Source organism: Ornithorhynchus anatinus, chromosome 1 (assembly GCF_004115215.2).
Source record: "Ornithorhynchus anatinus isolate Pmale09 chromosome 1, mOrnAna1.pri.v4, whole genome shotgun sequence".
NCBI lineage: Eukaryota > Metazoa > Chordata > Mammalia > Monotremata > Ornithorhynchidae > Ornithorhynchus > Ornithorhynchus anatinus.
The window spans coordinates 21001292-21020586 of record NC_041728.1 but is presented as its reverse complement, the minus strand read 5'-3'; the positions used below and the strand labels follow the sequence as shown (position 1 = coordinate 21020586).

Below are 19295 nucleotides of genomic sequence, written 5' to 3'. Positions count from 1 at the left end.
CATGATCACAAGACTCCAGAAATGTCCCTTTGGGGATTTTCTGCTGCTAGTTCTGCTGTTTTGTACTCCCCCAACTACTTAATGCACTGTTCTGCACATAATAAATGCCATGGATTGATTCGTTTTCAAGATTTTTCGATATATGACCTGCAGTTGGATTTTTATATTGTCTGCCTATGGTACTTTGACCTTTGATGGCTCTTTAAAAGTGTCCCAGACTCATTTTGATTTTGCTGTAAAAAAAAAAAATCTAGCTTCTAATTGATGCAAACTAGTTGCAGATTTCCTTTCAGAGAAAGGAAAGACCAGACCCTCACTTGAGGCTTCTCCGTGATATCACTAAAGGTTTAAGAAAATGACAATCAGTAATGAACATTAAACAAAAATCAGATAGTTGAGAATTTTTGAGGGTTGCCTAAAATCAGCAAACAGTAGTGGGACCAGAGCCTTTTTTCCCTCCCACACTCAAGGTCCTAGGATTATGGGTTTCTGACTGATCTGGGCGGGGGTGAGACGGGAGGAGGAAGTAAGATTCCTCACTCTTGTTGGTTCTGGAGGACAGATCAATAGATCAAGCTTAAGGTGTGTATTTTTTTACCATCATTTACCAGTTCTGGTCTTAGTTTTGTGCTTCTCAAGTTCAAGTGTGTGATCATTTATTTAAGCCCTAAGAGTCCCTTTTCTCAGCAGTTTTTCCCTGGCCAGAAACAGCAGTCTTGCCTGAGGTGAAAAATAACTCCATTCATGGGCTAGATCTAAGATGTTCTGATAATTGTGGTATTTGTGCCAGGCACTGTACTAAGTGCTGGGGTGGAAACAATTAAATCAGGTTGGACAAATCCCTGTTCCACATGGGGCTCACAGTCTTAATTCCCATTTTACAGATGAGGTAACCGAGGCACAGAGAATTTAAGTGACTTCTCCAAGATCACACAGCAGACAAGTGGCAGAGCTAGGATTTGAACGCAGGTCCTTCTGACTTTCAGGCCTGTGCTCTTCCAGTAGGCCACACTCCTTCTCATAATTCCAGACAAATCCCTGAAGAACTCATATCAGAAACCAGTTAGGTTCACCTAAATTGTGTCATGTTTGTCTGAATGCACTGATTTACTGTGTGCGCAGGCTAAAGCTAAGGCTTCCATTCTCATGGTGACTCATATTTTGGCTAGTCCACTGGGCAGAGTAGCCATTCTCATTGTTTGAATATAATAAACTATCAAATCTGCTTTGGTGAGATTAAGCACTTGGGGATTTTAGCAGGAAGGGGAGGAGAGAAAGCCAGATCACAGTCACTACTCCTAGGACAGTGAAAACCATTTTAGTACCTGTATTTCCTATGTGTGTCCCCCATGGGTAAAAGGGCAAAACTCTGATGACATGCTGCTTTTTTCCATCCAATTTCTTAGGGAATGTGCAGTTAAACTGAACCATTCATTTTTCATTTATTCAATTCAATTGTATTTATTGAGCGCTTACTGTGTGCAAAGCACTGTACTGTACTAAGTGCTTGGGGGAGTACAATATAGAAATAAACAGACATATTCCCTGCCCGCAACAAGCTTTCAGAGGGGGAACCAGGCAGGTGGCTTAATGTTTGTCCTAATAAAAGTAAATCTTATACTCATCTTTGGTGAGTCCACTCTTTAAGACCCCTTATCCATTCAGTGTCCTAAAGGGGAAACTCAAGTTAAAACACTCTGTAGGAAAGAATCTGCTTCTAAACAGTATCAAATACTTTTATTCTGTATCTCCCAGCATTTTGGGCCTAGCTGGGCCCAGCTGATTGCTGAACTTCTCTTTTTGGGGGTCCTAGCAGAAAGGAGTAGAACTATCCTTGAGAACTATGTAAGCAGCAGTCACATAGGAGCTGAGGAGCACCACTGCCCCAAGCAAAACCAGAGGCCATTGTAGTCAATACTAGGAATTGCGGGAAAGAAAGAGGGAAAGAGCAATTTAGGAGAAGTCGTTCAAGGTTTGTGTACCTCGCTCAAATAGGATATCTGTTCTGGGGAAAGCTGGTAATCTAGGCACCGCTTAGCTGAAAGAAAAAAACCCAGTTTTGTTTGGTAATCTGAATTTCTAATAAGCCGAAGTCTCGTTCTCAATTCCCGGAGATCGGATAATTTACTTTTGGCAGCATTGAGGGGAAAATCAGCAGTGGGGCAATGATTTTGGCTTCAGGGCTGGTTTTCCAGCTGATGCGAAAGGAGCTGCTCCGTGAAGAAGAGTCATGTTCATTTTGGTGCGGGTTTGTCAGATTAATGGTAATAGAGTAGAATTTCTGCCAGAATGGAGAGGCTTTGGAAGTGAGCTTTGTCTTTCTGTTTGGAATAGGGGAATCTGCATCTGCAAATAGTTGATGGTGGAAACAATGGTAGAATAGTGGAAATCTTAGCCTCCGACACCTATTTTGAGGGTTCCAGAAGGTCTTTGAACACAATTAATCATTCATCCAATCTTAGATGCTGAGAAATAGGAGTTTCAAGAATACTCAATATAAAGAATATTTGTGCCAACATCACGATGGCTGAAATAAGAATTTAAGTCCTATATGTTAATGTCCTACAGCATGTTATTTCATCAAGGTGGCCACCAAAATATTAAACAGCATTTTATCTTTGAGCCTGTCTCGATTGTTCATCCTTGCATCAATCATTTATCATCATTATTACTTTTCTTTTTTTCATCTTGGTGAAAGGGGAGAAGTAATGGGTTGTAAAAGTAGCACATTTGACCCATTTTAGTAGCTCTTGGAAGCACAGTTTTTTGACAAGTTATAAAGAATGATCTGAAATCAAGATATGCCTATGTTAATTTTTCTGCATTTCATTTTCCACAGTGTGTGGACAATATTCGATGCAATGGTTTAATGACCATAGTATTTGAAGAAAACTCCAAAGTTACCGTGCCACATATGATTAAGTAAGTCCTGCAATTTTCACCGTTTTTCAAGTCAAGACAAACTGATTGACAGCTGGAAACTTTGAGACAGATTCTTTTAAGCTTAGTCATCAACTATTTATTACATATTTCTTTGTAGTAACGGATTAATTGTACTTTATGGGTTTTTTAATAAATTTGAAGCACACCTACAAAAATTATGGCTCACTATTAAATCATAACTTCATTATGTATATTCTTTTGTTTAAAGAGCTCTAAATAGAAACTCTGTTAGGTTGAACTTGTCAAGATTTTTACCAGAGAAAAAGTTTTTTGGGTATCTGAAATAGAACATTTCCCAGATCGTCCCGTCCTCTGTATTTAAAAATAATAATAATAATAATAGCAGTGGTATTTGTTAAGCACTTACTATGGGCCAAGCACTAGGTCACCACCTTGGTCCAGTCAGTTGTCCTGACTAGACCACTATATTCGCCTTCTTGCTGGCATCGAGGCCTCCACGCTCTCACCTCTTCCCTATCCAGTTCATATTTCCGGCTTCTGCCAGGATCATTATTCTAAAATTTTGTTTTTCAACTCATTCTTGACTCTTCTTCCTCCAACTTTGTAGATGCAAAGAGTAGTATCTTCCAACTGGAGTTTCTACTAGGCCTCAGGGATCAAGTTAGCACAGGAGCCAAAAGTAAGCTTGTTCCCTCTAGACTGTCAGCTCATTATGGGCAGAAACTGTGTCTCCTAACTCTGTTGTATTGTACTTTCCCAAGCCCTTAGTACAGTGCTCTGCACATAGTAAGCACAGAGTAAGCACTTAATAAATACCATTGATTGATAGCATCAGGGAGGTGTGGACTCTTCCTGTACATCTTGTTAACAGCCCATTAAACATGAGCTGTGTTTGCAGAGGGGTTAATGAAGTTATTATCCTCATAAGAATATAGAAATCTATGCCAATCATCCAAAATTTTTGAAAACTCCTGGGAGAGGTAAATATTTTGGAAAATAAAAGGTTATTATTCTGAATAATGCAAAAAGGATGAAATGACTTCAAAAAGCTTATGAAGCTGGGGCCTAAATCCATAAGGACTTGGTTAAAAAACATCTGATCCCCTGGGAATTCCTCTGGGACCCCCATTTTGCCCCAAACCAACTTTAGTACCTATCAATCTGTCAGCCAATTGTACTTATTGAGTGCTTACTTGGAGAAGTACAATATAACAGTGTTACAGAAACATTTCCTGCCCACAACAAATGTACAGTATATTTATGTGTATTTATGGTCAATGATTTCTTCACTCACCCTTAGGAGTGACAACTAAATCTTGTCCCTCCACATGGAGAGATTTGGGGACACCCCTCTCCTCTGCTAGCTCACCCTGAACACTTGATTTTACTGTATTTTAAAATAATTTTTAAATGTTGAAAAAAAGAAGTCATGGAAAAACTTTCCTAGGAAAATGAATTTTGTATCTCTTAGGCTTCTCCTGGGAAATAAAACTTGAGCTTCTGTTAGCATAATAATGAAATTAATAATGTTGAGTTCAATTTTATTGCTCTAAAATGGAAAGCATTTAAGAGTTTGAAGTGTAGGAATGCTCATTAGTTACATTTTATGTTGGAGGCCACATTTTGGGGAGGATTCATTCAGTTAATCTATCCACTACATATTTCACAGCTCTGAACCACAGGGACGATGCAAAAACATAATATGGCAAATTGAAGACTTCACAATTGGTCGCTGAAAATGCAGATGAAATTGAGGTTTTGTAACATTTGCTAACTTCGGCGGCAAAATTCAGCCTGTACAGAAAGTGCTCTATGCTAAAGTCTTATTTTAGCTTTGTTCCAGTTAGTAGCTTTTTCTTTTTCCTTTACACTGTTCCTAAGAAGTACTCTCACGGAGGGAAATGCTTACCACACCCTTCTAGAGGAAGAGGGAGGAGGGAAAAATGGAAAGCAATCGTGGCCCAAGATCTACCATCTTACAGCCGTAAGGTTGTTGGTTGCTTATCAGAAACTCTCCCTGGGCATGCATAGCGACTCTCTGAGCAATCAACCTTCATCCTGCGTTTGACCTCATGGAGTGGGAGAAGAACCGAGGGGTGAGCCCGCCTAAGGGTGGCATGGAGGAGAGGCGGCAGAGTTGGGCTGCCCACAGCTTCGTTTTTCCACCGACTGCCCCGCCTCTCCTCTCCCCACCTCTTCTGCGCCTTCACTGCCCCTATAGTGACTTCCACCTCTTCCACTACAGGTCCCACCCCTACTCTAGCCCCCAGCTTCATCCTGCCACCCTCCTCTGCTTGACAGGGCCCAGAAACGAATCTCACATATTTTATTTCTGTGATTTCTTTCACATTCATTCTGATTAGACCTAATGGGTCAGAGTCTGCTTCTTAGGACTACTGACTTCTGGACAGTCTACTTTCTGGGAAGTAGATCATCTTTAAATTGAGAGCCCTTTCCCATGGTCAGCCTTTTCAGAGGTCCATCTGCCTGTTGCAAACATCTCAGCTGGGCCAAAAGAGGCTTTACCCAGTATCTGAGCATATTTCTTAAGGAAGCACCAGTGTTCACAGTTGGGGGACGAAGGGGAGTTGCAAGGGGAGTTCCCTCTAAAACCTTTCTAGGGAGAGCTGAAGGGAGCCCAGAGAGAGATGGAGTTTCTTTCACATAGAGTCAGAAGGAGCCCAAGTGACTCCATAGAAAGAGAGTTCCCGGTCCATCATGTTCCTTCACCCCGTTATTGGGTGGTAGAATATTCTAATAATAATAATAATAATTGTAGTGTTCTTTAAGTTCTTAGGTGCTGGGGTAGAGACAGGATAATCAGTCCCTGTCCCACATGGGGCTCCCAGTTAAAGTGGGAGAGAGAACAGGTAATAATAATAATAATAATGATGGCATTTGTTAAGTGCTTACTATGTGCCAAGCACTGCTCTAAGTGCTGGGGTAGATACGAGGTCATCAAGTTGTCCCAAGTGGGGCTCATAGTCTTAATCCCCATTTTACAGATGAGGTAACTGAGGGACAGAGAAATTAAGTGACTTGCCCAAGGTCACAGCAGACACGTGGCGGAGTCGGGATTAGAACCCATGTCCTCTGACTCCCAAGCTCTTGCCCATGCTCTTTCCAGTGAGCCATGCTGCTTCTAAGGTATTGAATCCCCTTTATACAGATGAGGAAACTGAGGCACAGAGAAGTTAAGGGTCTTGTTCAAGGTCAACCAGCAGACAAGTGACAGCTGGGATTAAAATAAAAAATAATAACATTTGTTCAGGGCTTACTATATGCCAGACACTGGATTAGAACCCAGGTCCTCCGACTCCCAGGCCTGGGCTCTTTCCACTAGGCCACGCTGCCTTGAACTCTGTATTCCTTTGCTGTGCTTTGATGAAAAACACAAGTCAAAGGATTTTGCTTCTTTCCCAGAGAAGATGATTGCCGTTTTTAAGATTCTGTTGAAATATTCCTGGTTGTGTAGGTCCGACACCCGCCTTCACAGAGATGACATCGACATCTGCTTCAGCAAAACATTGAACTCCTGCAAAGTTCCCCAGATACGATATGCCAGCGTGGAACGCCTCTTGGAGAGGTTGACTGATTTGCGATTTCTCAGCATCGACTTCCTGAACACTTTTCTACACACATATCGGATTTTTACAACTGCAGCTGTGGTTCTGGAGAAGCTGTCTGACATATATAAAAGGCCTTTCACCTCCATCCCAGTCAGGTAGGCCTGGGGATTTTAAGTCACGAGATGGCAACTTTAACATTTCCCATTTCTTCAGGCTCATCAGGCTGATGAGTAATCCATTGTACCCTAAACAAGGCCCCTGAGTTTAGTTAAGGGAGGATATCATTGTGCAACAAGTCTTTTGACCTGAATTCTCTTTTCTGTCATAAATGTGTGTGTTTGGGAACATCTGGGTTCCTGTTTTCCCGTTCATTTGGGAGATGTAGTTTGATGATAGGACATCTCAAAAACACTCTGAAGATGTATTCAGTGATAGGGAAATTAGTCAAAACAACAGGAATGTGGCAAATGCAAGATTTTTGCCGGTAAAGCGTATGTTGTTGAATTGATGTTCAGAAAGTTAACTTATAATGGTCCTCACTCATTTTGTGGTCTTTGGTTTACTTCTAGGTCCTTGGAATTGTTTTTCGCTACAAGTCAAAATAACAGAGGAGAATACTTGGTGGATGGGAAGTCTCCTCATGTGTGTCGCAAGTTCTCCTCTCCACCGCCTCTGGCAGTGTCTCGAACCTCTTCTCCGGCGAGAGCCAGGAAACTGTCATTGACTTCTCCCATGAACTCAAGAATAGGCGCTTTGGATCTCTCCACTTCTTCCACTGCCAGCAGTCCTACCTCAACTTTCAGTCCTGCTACATCCCCGCCAGCCAATGCTGGTAAAGTACCACTGGATCTTAGCCGAGGCCCTTCTTCTCCTGAACAAAGCCCTGGTGCCCTAGAAGACAGTTCAGAGAACCCACGCATAGATCTGTGTAACAAGCTACGAAGAAGCATCCGAAGAGGTATTAGCTAAACGGCAGAGGGTCGGGTACAGTGCAGTAGAAGTTTTGTCATTCGGCATGTTCCTGGAGAGGGAAATTCCGGTTTGCCAGGAATTCTGGTTATCTAAGGATTACACATTAGGGCAGGTGGGCTGATAATAATAATAATAATGATGGTTTTTGTTAAGGGTTTACTATGTGCCAAGCCCTGGTGTAGATACAAGGTAATCAGGTTGTCCCACAAGGAGTTTACAGTCTTAATCCCATTTTACAGATGAGGTAACTGAGACACAGAGAAATTAAGTGACTTGCCCAAAGTCCCGCAGTTGGTAAGTCGCGGAGGAGGGATTAGAACCCATCACCTCTGACTCCCAAGCTCATGCTCTTTCCACTAAATCACACTGCTTATGGGCTGGAGTGATCGTTTCCATTAGCAAATGAGCATGGTTTGTGATCACAATAGCCAATAACTGTGTTGAAGGTGGCTTTGAAAGAGAGGGGACTGTTTGCGGATCAAAAAATTTGCCTTCCAGAGCAGATGGAGCGTAGACAACTTGAAACCTAGGGAGGAACATCAGTGAGGGGAAGGAGCTCGCTTAGTTGGATGAGCTAAGACTTTCACTAATTTGAGTGGCAGAGGGTTTATGCCAGCACCCACCAAGACTTAAATATCAGAAACTCCTCAAGGGTTCCATCAGTCAGGTTGCCCTGAATGGAGGATATCCCAAGTGTTGATTCATTGAACTTTCTGGCTGGTAAGGTGCCATATAACACAGCTTTTACTGTAATGTTTCGGTCACCCTGGATAGAACTTTAGTGCTTATTTTTGTGAATTTCTCTGACTCCTGCATAGAAAATTGATCTAGTATGTTCTAGTGGATAGAACACAGACCCGGGAGTCATAAAGACCTGGGTTCTAATCCTAGTTCTGCCATTTGTCTGCTCCGTGACCTTGGGCAAGTCATTTAACTTCCTTATATCTCAGTTACCTCATGTGTATTGGAGATTAAATCCTACTCTCTCCTATTTAGAATATGAACCCTAAGAGGGACAAGGACTGTGTCCAACCTATGTATCTTGTGTCTACCCCAGCACTGAGTACAGTTCTTGGCACACAGTAAGTGCTTAACAAATTCAATAAAAAAAAGACAACTACTGTGACAATAGCATTGGACCCCAGGTCCTCCCCCTCGGAGGAGGGGACACTCACTAGAGGCAGGCAAAGAGTGTCCGTGAGGCAGCGGAGAAAAGCTCTCCCCACTAAAACCCACTTGGGTCCACCAGCACAATTGGAAAGAAGGGGTCAAAGATATTGCTGGTTGCAGTAGGACCTCTTGCTCCTTGGGGCTGGTCAACCAGGAGCTAAAATATGTCCTGGGTATGGGCAAGGCAGGACCTCCACGGAGGTAATCATTCGTTCATTTATTCAGTCATATTTAATGAGCGCTTACTGTGTGTAGTGCACTGTATTAAGCACTTGGGAGAGTACAATACAACAACAGACACATTCCCTGCCCGCGATGAGTGTACAGTCTGTGGGGGTGAGACCGACATTAATATAAATAAATTACAAATATGTATATAAGTGCTGTAGGACTGGGGGTGGGGGAGAAGAAAGGGAGTGAGTTAGGGTGATGCAGAAGGGAGTGGGAGAAGAGGAAAGCAGGGGGCTTAGGGAAATGCACATTCAATGGCCTTGATTCCGTTGAAATCTTAATATTCTGTCCACCTTGGAAAAATCTTGTGCCCAAAAATTTGTAAGGGAAAGAAAGGGGTTAAAGAAGTGGGCCTAGGAGTCAGAGATCCTGGATTCTACTCCCGGCTTCACCAATTACCTGCTGTGTGATCTCGGTCAAGTCACTTAACTTCTCTGCGCCTCAGTTCCCTCATCTGCATAATGGGGATTCAGTACCTGTTCTTCCTCTTATTTACTCTGTTAGCCCCATGTGGGTCCTGATTACCCTGTATCTATCCCAGCACTTAGTTCAATGCTTGACATATAATAAGTGATTAACAAATACCACAATTGTTATTAAAGATAAATCTCATCCAGGTAGGGACAATGATCGTTAAGTGTGTTGGCAGTCATTCTGTGTGCCAAGTAATCTAGAGTAATGAATTCACATTTTTCATAGCCTTTCCATAGGGTCAGCTTCCATTTTTGGTGACAGGGCACTACCTGCCTGCAGCAGCTCACAAGAACCCCTAGACCATACCCTCATGAAAATCAAAGGAAATGTGAGGGAGGGCAAGAGATGCCACATGTAGGTTCGCTTCCTGGTTTTTTAGTCCTCCCTGCCCCTCTTATCGTATTTAAGTGCTTACTATGTGCCAGGCACTGTACTAAGCACTGGCTAATACAAGTTAATTAGGTCAGGCACAGTCCCTGTCCCACATTGGGATCACAGTCTTAATCCCTAATCCCCACTGTACAAATGAGGTAACTGAAGCCCAGAGAAGTTAAGTGAATTTTCCAAGGTCACACAGCAGACAAGTGGCAGAGCTGGGATTAGAAACCAGGTCCTTCTGATTCCCAGGCCTGTGCTGTATCCACTGCTTCCTTGGACCCTGGTCTGAATTCCCTTTAAATTATCCCTGCCAACCTGATTCAAACCTACATTTGCAGGGCAACTTTTAAGTCCTTGCTGGGGTGCCACAGCTTGAACACATCCTGTGATTTGAAAGAGAATGTTCCTTGTCTCCATCTTTTTTTTTTTTTACCCACTTCTCCCCATTACTCTGAGGAATCTCAGCTCAAACCAGACAGCTGAAAACTCATTCTGGGCACAGAGCTTTGTTTTTACCCTTTACAAAGTCTGAACAGAAAAGTAGGCAAGCTCTAAGGAAATGTTCATGACTTTTCTCCCTCCATTGGTCCTGAGGTTGAGAATCTCGGTCATAAAGTGGATTTCTTGGCTTTACTCACCTTGAGGCATGTAATGTGTGTGCCCGGGCCAACCAGCTGATTTTCATTAGACCATTTTTGCTGACTCTTTTTTTTTCTACTGCCATACATGGCTGACTTCTGTGAGTCAAACCAGAAACATTGATTTGGGATTATGCTCGTTCTTTTTCCATGGCAGAATTATGAAGAAACTATTTGGAAGATAAAATTGACATTGTGGCACTTATTTTGTAGAGCTTTCTTTAACAAGTGCCTGTGCCCTGCTTGATATAAGTGTGCCATTCAAGCAAGCCCCTGACACTTCTTGTTTTGGGGCCTGTGTGGTCTTTACAGGTTCAGGGTTGGTATCTTGCTGCTAGTCTTCTGGAGCTGGCATACTATGGGCCCAGTGGGCCCTTGGACCAGTGGAAACACTGCAGAATAAAGGGAAAAAGGGGTTTGGTTGAATTATCAAGGGCACTGGAAAACCTGTTAGTATGAAATTCAGAGTGGGACTGCGGTGTAGCAGAGGTAGCTGCTCATTAGATGGCTTTGTTGACAGGTTACTAGAGGAGGAAGAGAAAGATTCAGAGCCTTAGAGGGATGCCAAGTTCTTATCGGGGAAGAACTAATGGGAGCTTGCAGGTGGGGAGAAGGGATAGAGAAGCTAGCGTGGCCTAGTGGATAGAGCATAAGCTTGGGAGTCAGAAGGACATGGATTCTAATCCAGACTGTGCCACTTGTCTGCTTTGTGACTGGGCAAATCACTTCACTTCTCTGTGCCTCAGTTACTTCATCCGTTAAATGGGGATTAAGACTGTGAGTCCCATGTGGGGCAGGGACTGTGTCTAACCTGATTACCTCGTAGCTATCCTAGCGCTTAAAACAGTGCTTGACACATAGTAAGTGCCCAACAAATCCCACAATTATTACTATTATTATTGTTAATAATGAATTGTTAATTATTGTTAATAATAATCACATATGGAGGAGTTGCTTGGAGCTGCTTAAGAATCTCACTGATAATGGAGAGTTATGACTGGATGGGAATTGGAATTGAGAAGCAGGGTGGCTTAGTGGAAAGAGCACAGGCTTGGGAGTCAGAGGACGTGGGTTTTAATCCTGTCTCCGCCACTTGTCTCCTGGTAACCTTGGGCAAGTCACTTAACTTTTCCGTGCCTTAGTTACCTCATCTGTAAAATGAGGATTAAGATTGTGAGCCACCACATGTACAACCTGATTTCCTTGTATCTACCCCAGTGCTTAGAACAGTGCTCGACACATAGTAAGTGCTTAATAAATACCATTGTTGTTATTATTATTATTATTGTTTGTGTCACCTTTCAGAGGGAGTGGGCAGAGAGAAATCTGTAAGGGTACTGGATAGCCAACAGAAGTGGAACAACATCCAGGACTTAGGGGGAAGAAGTATAAGAACTCCGGGGGAGGCACAAGCTGCTACAAAGAAATCCTCCTCTAGTCCAGGAATGACTATTTTTTTTTTCACTCTCTTCTAAGGGCTGGAGTAGATACTAGATCATTACATTGGATACCGTCCTTGTCCCATACAGGCCTCACAACCTTTCTTATCCCTTTTTACAGTCGAGGAAACTGAGACTCCAAAAGGTTAAGTGACCCGCTCAAGGTCACCCAACAGTCAGGAGATGGAGCTGAGATGGGAATCTGGGTCTTTAGACTCTTAGTCCAAAGATTTTTTTCCATTAGGGAATGCCTTTAAGTCACACCCACTCCCCCCTCCCTTCCCTTACACTTGCTGTGACAGTGGAGGGTGCAGGGGGACGGCAGAACAAGTCTTGAAATCCATACTCTTTTAAAGCAGCTGTTCTAGAGTCTGCGTCGCTGGACCGACCAATTCCTGAGAGTGCCCCGCCTGCGGATGCGGCAGAAATGTCCCCCTGCAGGTCACCCTCTACCCCTCGTCATCTCCGCTACCGCCAGCCAGGTGAGTCCAGCAGCCTAAACTGAAAAATAAAACCGGGATGAATCTCAACTCCCTGCAGTATTACTTGCTCAGTAACCTTCCTCTGTCTCTAGTGTAAAAATGAGGCAGGTGTAGCCCACTGCCCTAGCAATAAGCTTATAAATATCCAGACTTTAAATCTACTACCTGTATTACAGGCATGTGTGGACAGCATAGCCGTTGGATGAGACGCCCTCTAAAACTCGAGAGTTTTGTATCCCGATTGGTAGAAGCTGTTCTTGGTGCAAGAACGGTTAATGAGCTCGGTTCTCTTGTCTGTAGCACGCGTGGGAACCGTGAAAGGACAAACCACCTCCCTCTGCTGCCCCTTGGTCTCTCTCTTTGTTATCTTTCATTGGAATCAGAGAGTTACCGACTTCACGGTTGTTTGAGCCTGCTCTTCTCCCTGCCAGAGTGCTGCGGAGGTGTCTCAAGGGAAGGAAGCCATGCCAATGGCAAATGGCTAGCAGAAGAAGTTTCTAATAGTGTTTATCGATTGCACACTGGGTGCCGTACACCATCCTGTAAACAGTTGAGAACATACAGCAGTATCATGAGACCCATTCTCGGTCTGCAGTGAGCTTACACTCTTGGCTCCAGGCTTGCCCCACAGCAGCCCAACCTGGCCCAACCTGGGCGAGATGGTCACATTGTCAAGTAGGTAATAATAATGTTGGTATTTGTTAAGCGCTTACTATGTGCAGAGCACTGTTCTAGGCACTGGGGGAGATACAGGGTAATCAGGTTGTCCCACGGGAGGCTCACAGTCTTAATCCCCATTTTACAGATGAGGTAACAGGCACAGAAAAGTGAAGTGACTTGCCCGCAGTCACACAGATGACAAGTGGCAGAGCTGGGATTCAAACCCATGACCTCTGACTCCCAAGCCTATGCTCTTTCCACTGAGCCACGCTGCTTCAGCCTTTCTTGCATGTAGGAGGGAGGCAGACATTGTGAGTGTGGTATTTAAGTGCTTATTACGTGCCAGGCACAGAACTAAGCACTGGGGTAGATACAAACTAGTCAGGTTAGACAAAGTCCATTTTCGACACAGGGCTCACAGTCTTAATTCCCATTTTACAGATGAGGGAGCTGAAGCCCAGAGAAGTAAAGTGACCTACCCAAGGTGACTCAGCAGTCAAGTGGTGGAGCCGGGTTTAGAACCCAGGTCCTTTTGACTCCGAGGGCTGAGCTCTATCCATTAGGCCACGCTGCTTCTGTCCTCCCCCCCAGCGCCTGCTGTATGCCTAGACATCTCCAGCCACCAGCCACACTTGAAAACAGCTCAGTCGTAGCCTGCACGGCAAGGGGGAATTGCCTTCTGTATTTGGAATTTGGTTGAACTCTTCCAGTGTAGTGGATGGGATTTCCAACTTGTGCCCAAAAGTCTGAACATGTCCAGATTCATTCGGTTGTATTTTTTGAGCACTTACTGTGTGCAGAGTACTGTGTTAATCTCTTGGGTGAGTACAATCTAACAATAAACTGATACATTCCCTGCCCACAACTAGCTTAGAGTCTAGAGATGGGGACAAAATGCAGGCTGAATCAGAATTATAATGTCATCAGTGTGTTTGGGCTCATTTCAAGATGGGTCGATGTTTCTCACCATCTGTTGCTTTATTCTTATTTTTGATTGAACAGGGCAGGCTGCCGACAGCACTCACTGTTCCGTGTCTCCAGCCTCAGCTTTCGCCATCGCCACCGCCGCAGCAGGCCATGGAAGTCCACCAGGTGAGAAATGCTGAGTCCTGGGGAAAGCTGACTTCCGACTCTGTTTTTAAGGTGCCACGATGGCCCTTTTGTGTCCTTGCAGCTGGACTCCATAGATCCCAAAGTAGTTGCAATAGTATTAAGCGCCTTCTGTGTGCAGAACACTGTACTAAGCGCTGAGAGAAATTACACAAGTGGGAATTAAACACAGTCCCTGTCCATAGAGTGAAGCCTAGAGGGACTAACCGGGAGTGTGCGGAAGTTGTTGACGGACTGACTTTTGTGCCCAGGAAACCCAATGTTCAGAGTAAACCCAGGAAGTGACTCATGTGGAAGTGACTCATGTGGAGCTTTTTGCTGTCAGATCACTGAAGGTGTTGATAGTTGTCCGATGATGCTGGGGGTTACATTCTTGGAATGGCTCGGGTCAAGGAAAATGTGCATTATAGTACTTTGAGTTCAACCGTCATACACAGGAGCACAGCAGTTGCTTCTCATGTCGCAGTGTGTTCTATCCAGGTAGAAGTGCGTTGTCAGGTCAATGTTTCCTAATTTCCCAATAGTGTTTTTTGTAAGGTATCTGTAAAGTGCTCAATATGTTAGAGGTACTGTTCTAAGCTCTGGGGTAGATACAAGGTAATCAATTTGGATCAATCAGTCCATGTCCCACATGGGGCTCACAGCTTTAATCCCCATTTTACAGATGAGGTAAATGCATCGTGCCAAGCCTTTAAAACCACTTTCACTGATCTTCCCAATCACGATATCTACAGTGTCACACAACCACAGTCTATAATTCAGATAGTATTCATGATCAGGGAGAATTGAGCTTGTTACAGCTCTATATTGTATCCTTACCTTTTTGAAACTATGACCATTTCTCCTAGAGTGTGTGTTTCCACGCACAGAGGCACAGAGAAATTATGTTACATACAAGGCCACATAGTAGTCAAGTGGCAGAGCCAGGATTAGAACTCAGGTCCTTCTTATTCCCAGGCCAATGCTCTATCCACTAGGCCAGGCTACTTCCAAAATGCAGAGTGGAAACACACTCTAGGAGAAATGGTCATTCTTTCAAAAAGGTGACAAGAAGGATACAGTATACAGCTGGAGTAAGCTCAATTCTCCCTTATCTTGAGTACTGTCTGAATTATAGACTGTAGTTGTGTGGCATTGAAGATATGATTGGAAAGGTCAGTGAAAGTATTTCAAAGCCTCGGCCCATTGCACCCCTCAGAAGTGAACTTCAAAATGAGAAAACAAAACCCCTTTTCAGTTATGAAAAAATGAAAATAAGGAGAACTTGAAGAATTTAACATTATCTTCTCCTTATGTTCCCATTAAGGGCACAAAGGAAGATATACAAAGAGTGAAATTTTTAAAAATGGCTTAGAGATTCTCTAAGACTCTTAGCTCTTGCTGAGTACCTTCTCCCAAATGAATAGAGATCATAATTTGAATTTAGGGATTAATTTATTTGCAAAAATATTTGAGAAGATTGAAAGCAATAGAGTCCCTGTTTTGAAGTCAGACAGGAAGTTTTATATTTGTAGCTTTCATTAGGAAGCCATACAAATTGATGATAAAATAAGCGGAGGAATATGCATGATGTACGTGGACCTTTATGGTAATTAAGTAAATTCTCTCTGAATTTTAGAGTGCAGACTGACTGAATTCAGTTCCTGCTGCACTTGCTGTACCCAGTACATTTTGGGCAAATCAAATAAGATGTATTTTTATATGAAAATTGAACTCAGTCCTAAAACTTGCTCTCAGGAAGGGCCATTAAAATTGTACCTAACAGCCTGCAGTGATGATATTGAATCTCCTTAGGGCCCTTTACATTGTCACAAGTATTTTTCTAGTTATTGTTGATTACACTTTGCAATGATAACTTACTTTGCAGTAAGTCTTTCTTAGGTGAAGGATCTTCATTTTGCTCTTAATGGGAATATTGATATATTTTGAATAGTTTGACTTTTTCTTGCTCTACAACTTCATGAAAAATTGGTCTACCTTAAAATAAAAATCAAATGCCAGGATTTTAAAAACTGATTTATTCCACTGGTATTAGACAAGAGTAAGATCGGGGAGGGGGCTTTGTGGTTGAAAATTGAGGGAAAAAAATCCGTATTCCATTTGAGAAAATTTGAAACTGTGTAATTGGAAATGGATTTTAGTTCTAAATAACTTCATTGAGCACAGTGAGTTGTGAAATTGAAGCAAAGTTTCATTATGATTTAGAAGGCCCCAGTTGGCTTTAGCAATAACACCTTCAGAACCTGGTGTTTACAGAGGAATATTTCATTGTTGTTCAGTGTTGTCTTGAGGTGTATATTTACATGGTCAGGTGCTTTATTTAGTCTTTGTTGTCAGCTCCCAGGGTACAGAATTCTACCCTCCTTCACATGGCTTGCCTTGGACTGTGAATTTGCTGGTTCTTGTGAATTCAGAATGAGGGTGGGTCAAGGTAAGCTAAGGATAAGAAGAACTTCAGGAAAAGATGAGAGAAATAAAGGGTGGGTAACATTTTTTATGACTTCTTTGCAAAATTGAATATGTTAGTCTTAAAACAAATTGAATGGGTCTGACCACTGTACTAAATGCTTAGGTAACCCACCTTCAAAACCCTCGTAAAATCACATCTCCTCCAAAAGGTTATCCCATTTGGTCTGGGAAAACCTTTTGAAGGAGATGTGATTTTACCACCCTCCCCTTTGCATTGATTATGAACCTGGCTGTGTAGCCCTTGAGCACTTTGAGACTCCCCCAGCCCCACCATACTTATGTAAATATTCTTATATTCTACTATTTCCCCAATCCCTAATCAATTTTAATGTCTCTCCCCCCCGTAGACTGTAAGCTCCTTGTGGGCAGGGATCATTTGTACCACTCTGTTGTATTGTACTTTCCAAAGCAGTTGATATAGTGCTCTGCATACAGCAAGTGCTCAATAAATAACTCTGCTGTACCCCATTTTTGGCAAATCAAGTAAGATGTATTTTATATGAAAATTGTATTCAGTCCTAAAACTTGCTCTCAAGAAGGACAGCCTGCAGTTATTGAATCTCCTTAGGGCCCTTTACATTGTCACAAGTATTTTTCTAGTTATTATTGATTCCACTTTGCAGTAATAACTCACTTTGCAGTGAGTCTTTCTAAGGTGAAGGATCTTCATTTTGCTTCCACTTTGATTCAGTAGAGTTAGTAGACATAATTGTCCTTAAGTACAACAATCTTGTTGGGGAGACAGACACTAAAATAAACTCCAGGCAGGAGGAAGCAGTAGTCTTGAAAATCTGTGTAGTTGAGGGCCAGGGTAAGGGATATGAGTACCCAAGGACTTGGAAGTATTTGGTGTGTGCCTTTTTTATGGTATTTGTTAAGCACTTACTACGTATGTGTCAAGCATTGTTTTAAGCTCTTTGGTAGATACCAGTTAATCAAATTGGACATAGTCCCTGTCCCACAAGAAGATCACAGTTTAAGTAGGAGAGAGAGCATAGGTATTGAATCCCAGTTTTACAGTTGAAGAAACTGAGGTACAGAGAAGTTAGGTGCCTTGCTCAATGTCACACAGCAGACAAGTGGTGGATCTGAATTTAGAACCCAGGTCCTCTGGCTCCCAGGCTCTCTTCCCACTTGGTCTAGCCATAGCCCACTTTAGGAGACTGGCAGGCATCTCCCTCCATTATTCCAGAGTCTCATGTAGCCTGCAGATTGGGTTAGAGTGGTGAATTCTTCTAGCAAACAGTGGAAGCACAATCAGGCAGGAAAGAGTGTAACAGCAGGGGAGAAAGCAGTAGCCTCCAGTTGCCAAAGGCCACGTTCAGTTCCTCTGGGCCTCAGGACAGCAGCTTGGTCCAAAGCATATTGAAACTGTATAAAGGCGGAAAGGGTTGGGAAGATCCACCTTGTGGCCTGGTGCCATGGGAATTCGGCCTGGCTATCACCCCAAATAGAAGGTCATTCCTTCTGGAGAAGTGGCGGGGTGGGATACTGAATCCAGAATGGGCAGATTTGGCCATTCCTGTGTCCCAGGGAGCAGCACTCTCTCTCACTGGGGCTTAGCAGGAAAAGATAAAGATATTCTTGTTTTGTGGTGTAAAAGGGTTGGTGTGAAGTGTCCGTTAGATTTTTTGAAACAATCAAAAATCTAGAGAAGCATTGTGACCTAGTGAAAAACGCACAGGCCTGGGAGCCAGAAGACTTGGGTTCTGATGCCAGCTGTGCTGTGTGACTGTGGGCAAGTCACTTAACTTCTCTGTGCCCCAGTTTCCTCACCTGTAAAATGGAGACAAGACATATTGAGAGCCTCTTGTGAGTCAAGACTGTGCCTGATCTGATGATCATAAATCTATTCCAGGCTTTAGCACACAGGGTATAATAAATGCCATAATTATCAGAGTTTTCCAGATGTGCCCCATCCCCACTTTACACACATACCTTTTGTGTGTAGGAAGACATTTTTCTAATCTAAAGTGAGTGTGGGTGTGCCTGAGTAAACGTGGATTTCTGGAGTACAAACAGATTGTTGAATTTGGCTGCTTTGAGGCACCCATAGTAATGGACAAAAAGAAGAGTGAATTTAGGAGCAATAATTTAGAAGTTAAACAAACCAAAGTAAAAATTGCTTACAACGAAACGAATAGTTCTTAGGAGGAGAATCCCCTGACTTCTCACCCATACCAGTTCTATAGTGGTAGTAGAATTTATTGAGCCCCCATTTGGCACAGTGGACTATATTAGATGATTGGAAGTACAGAATTACAGTGACAAATTCCCTGCACACAAGGGCTTACATGCTAATTGGGGAAAGCAACATAAAACTATTTCCAAGTAGTGTGGTTGAAATAAATTGAGCGGACCTAGATACACAAATGTGTTAAGGAGGGTATAAATAAAGTTCATAAGTGCCAAGAGTGAGCAACATAAGTTGCTTAAGGTTTAGTTGAATAAATGCATTATCTTGAGTGCTGAAGATGAGAATAAGTATGGACATACGTGCTACAGATGGCTGAGGGGTTTCTATGATGTGGGATGCTGTAATAAACTTGTGAAGAGAAGGGAAGGGCAGACAACACAGAACCTTAACTGTTACTTGTCTAGTTTTGCTTTAGGCTCTTTGTCCTTAGTGAGCTACTAAGGGATTCATTTTTGTAATAAGAGTTCATTAAAATTCTGAGCAACCCATGCGGCCATAGCATAAAGGAAACTTTCCTTAAGCAACTGTTTAAACCAAATGGTCTTAATGAGGGTTTTTCCAGGTGGCTTATTTTCTGAATGAAGCAAATAACAGAGTTTCAT

General features: G+C 42.8%; 1 protein-coding gene across 2 annotated transcripts in view; it reads left to right on the top strand.

The window, feature by feature from the left end:
- Positions 1–19295, top strand: part of RASGRF2 (Ras protein specific guanine nucleotide releasing factor 2) — a 176654-nt gene that overhangs the window by 88502 nt on the left and 68857 nt on the right. The window contains exons 13-17 of one of the 2 annotated variants that reach the window (XM_001509960.4): positions 2840–2922; positions 6380–6628; positions 7043–7431; positions 12135–12257; positions 13920–14009. In XM_001509960.4, the coding sequence (XP_001510010.2) occupies positions 2840–2922; positions 6380–6628; positions 7043–7431; positions 12135–12257; positions 13920–14009 (934 nt within the window). Of the gene's footprint in view, positions 1–2839; positions 2923–6379; positions 6629–7042; positions 7432–12131; positions 12258–13919; positions 14010–19295 lie in introns of both variants that reach the window. The other variant, XM_007656761.3, reaches the window with a different exon arrangement.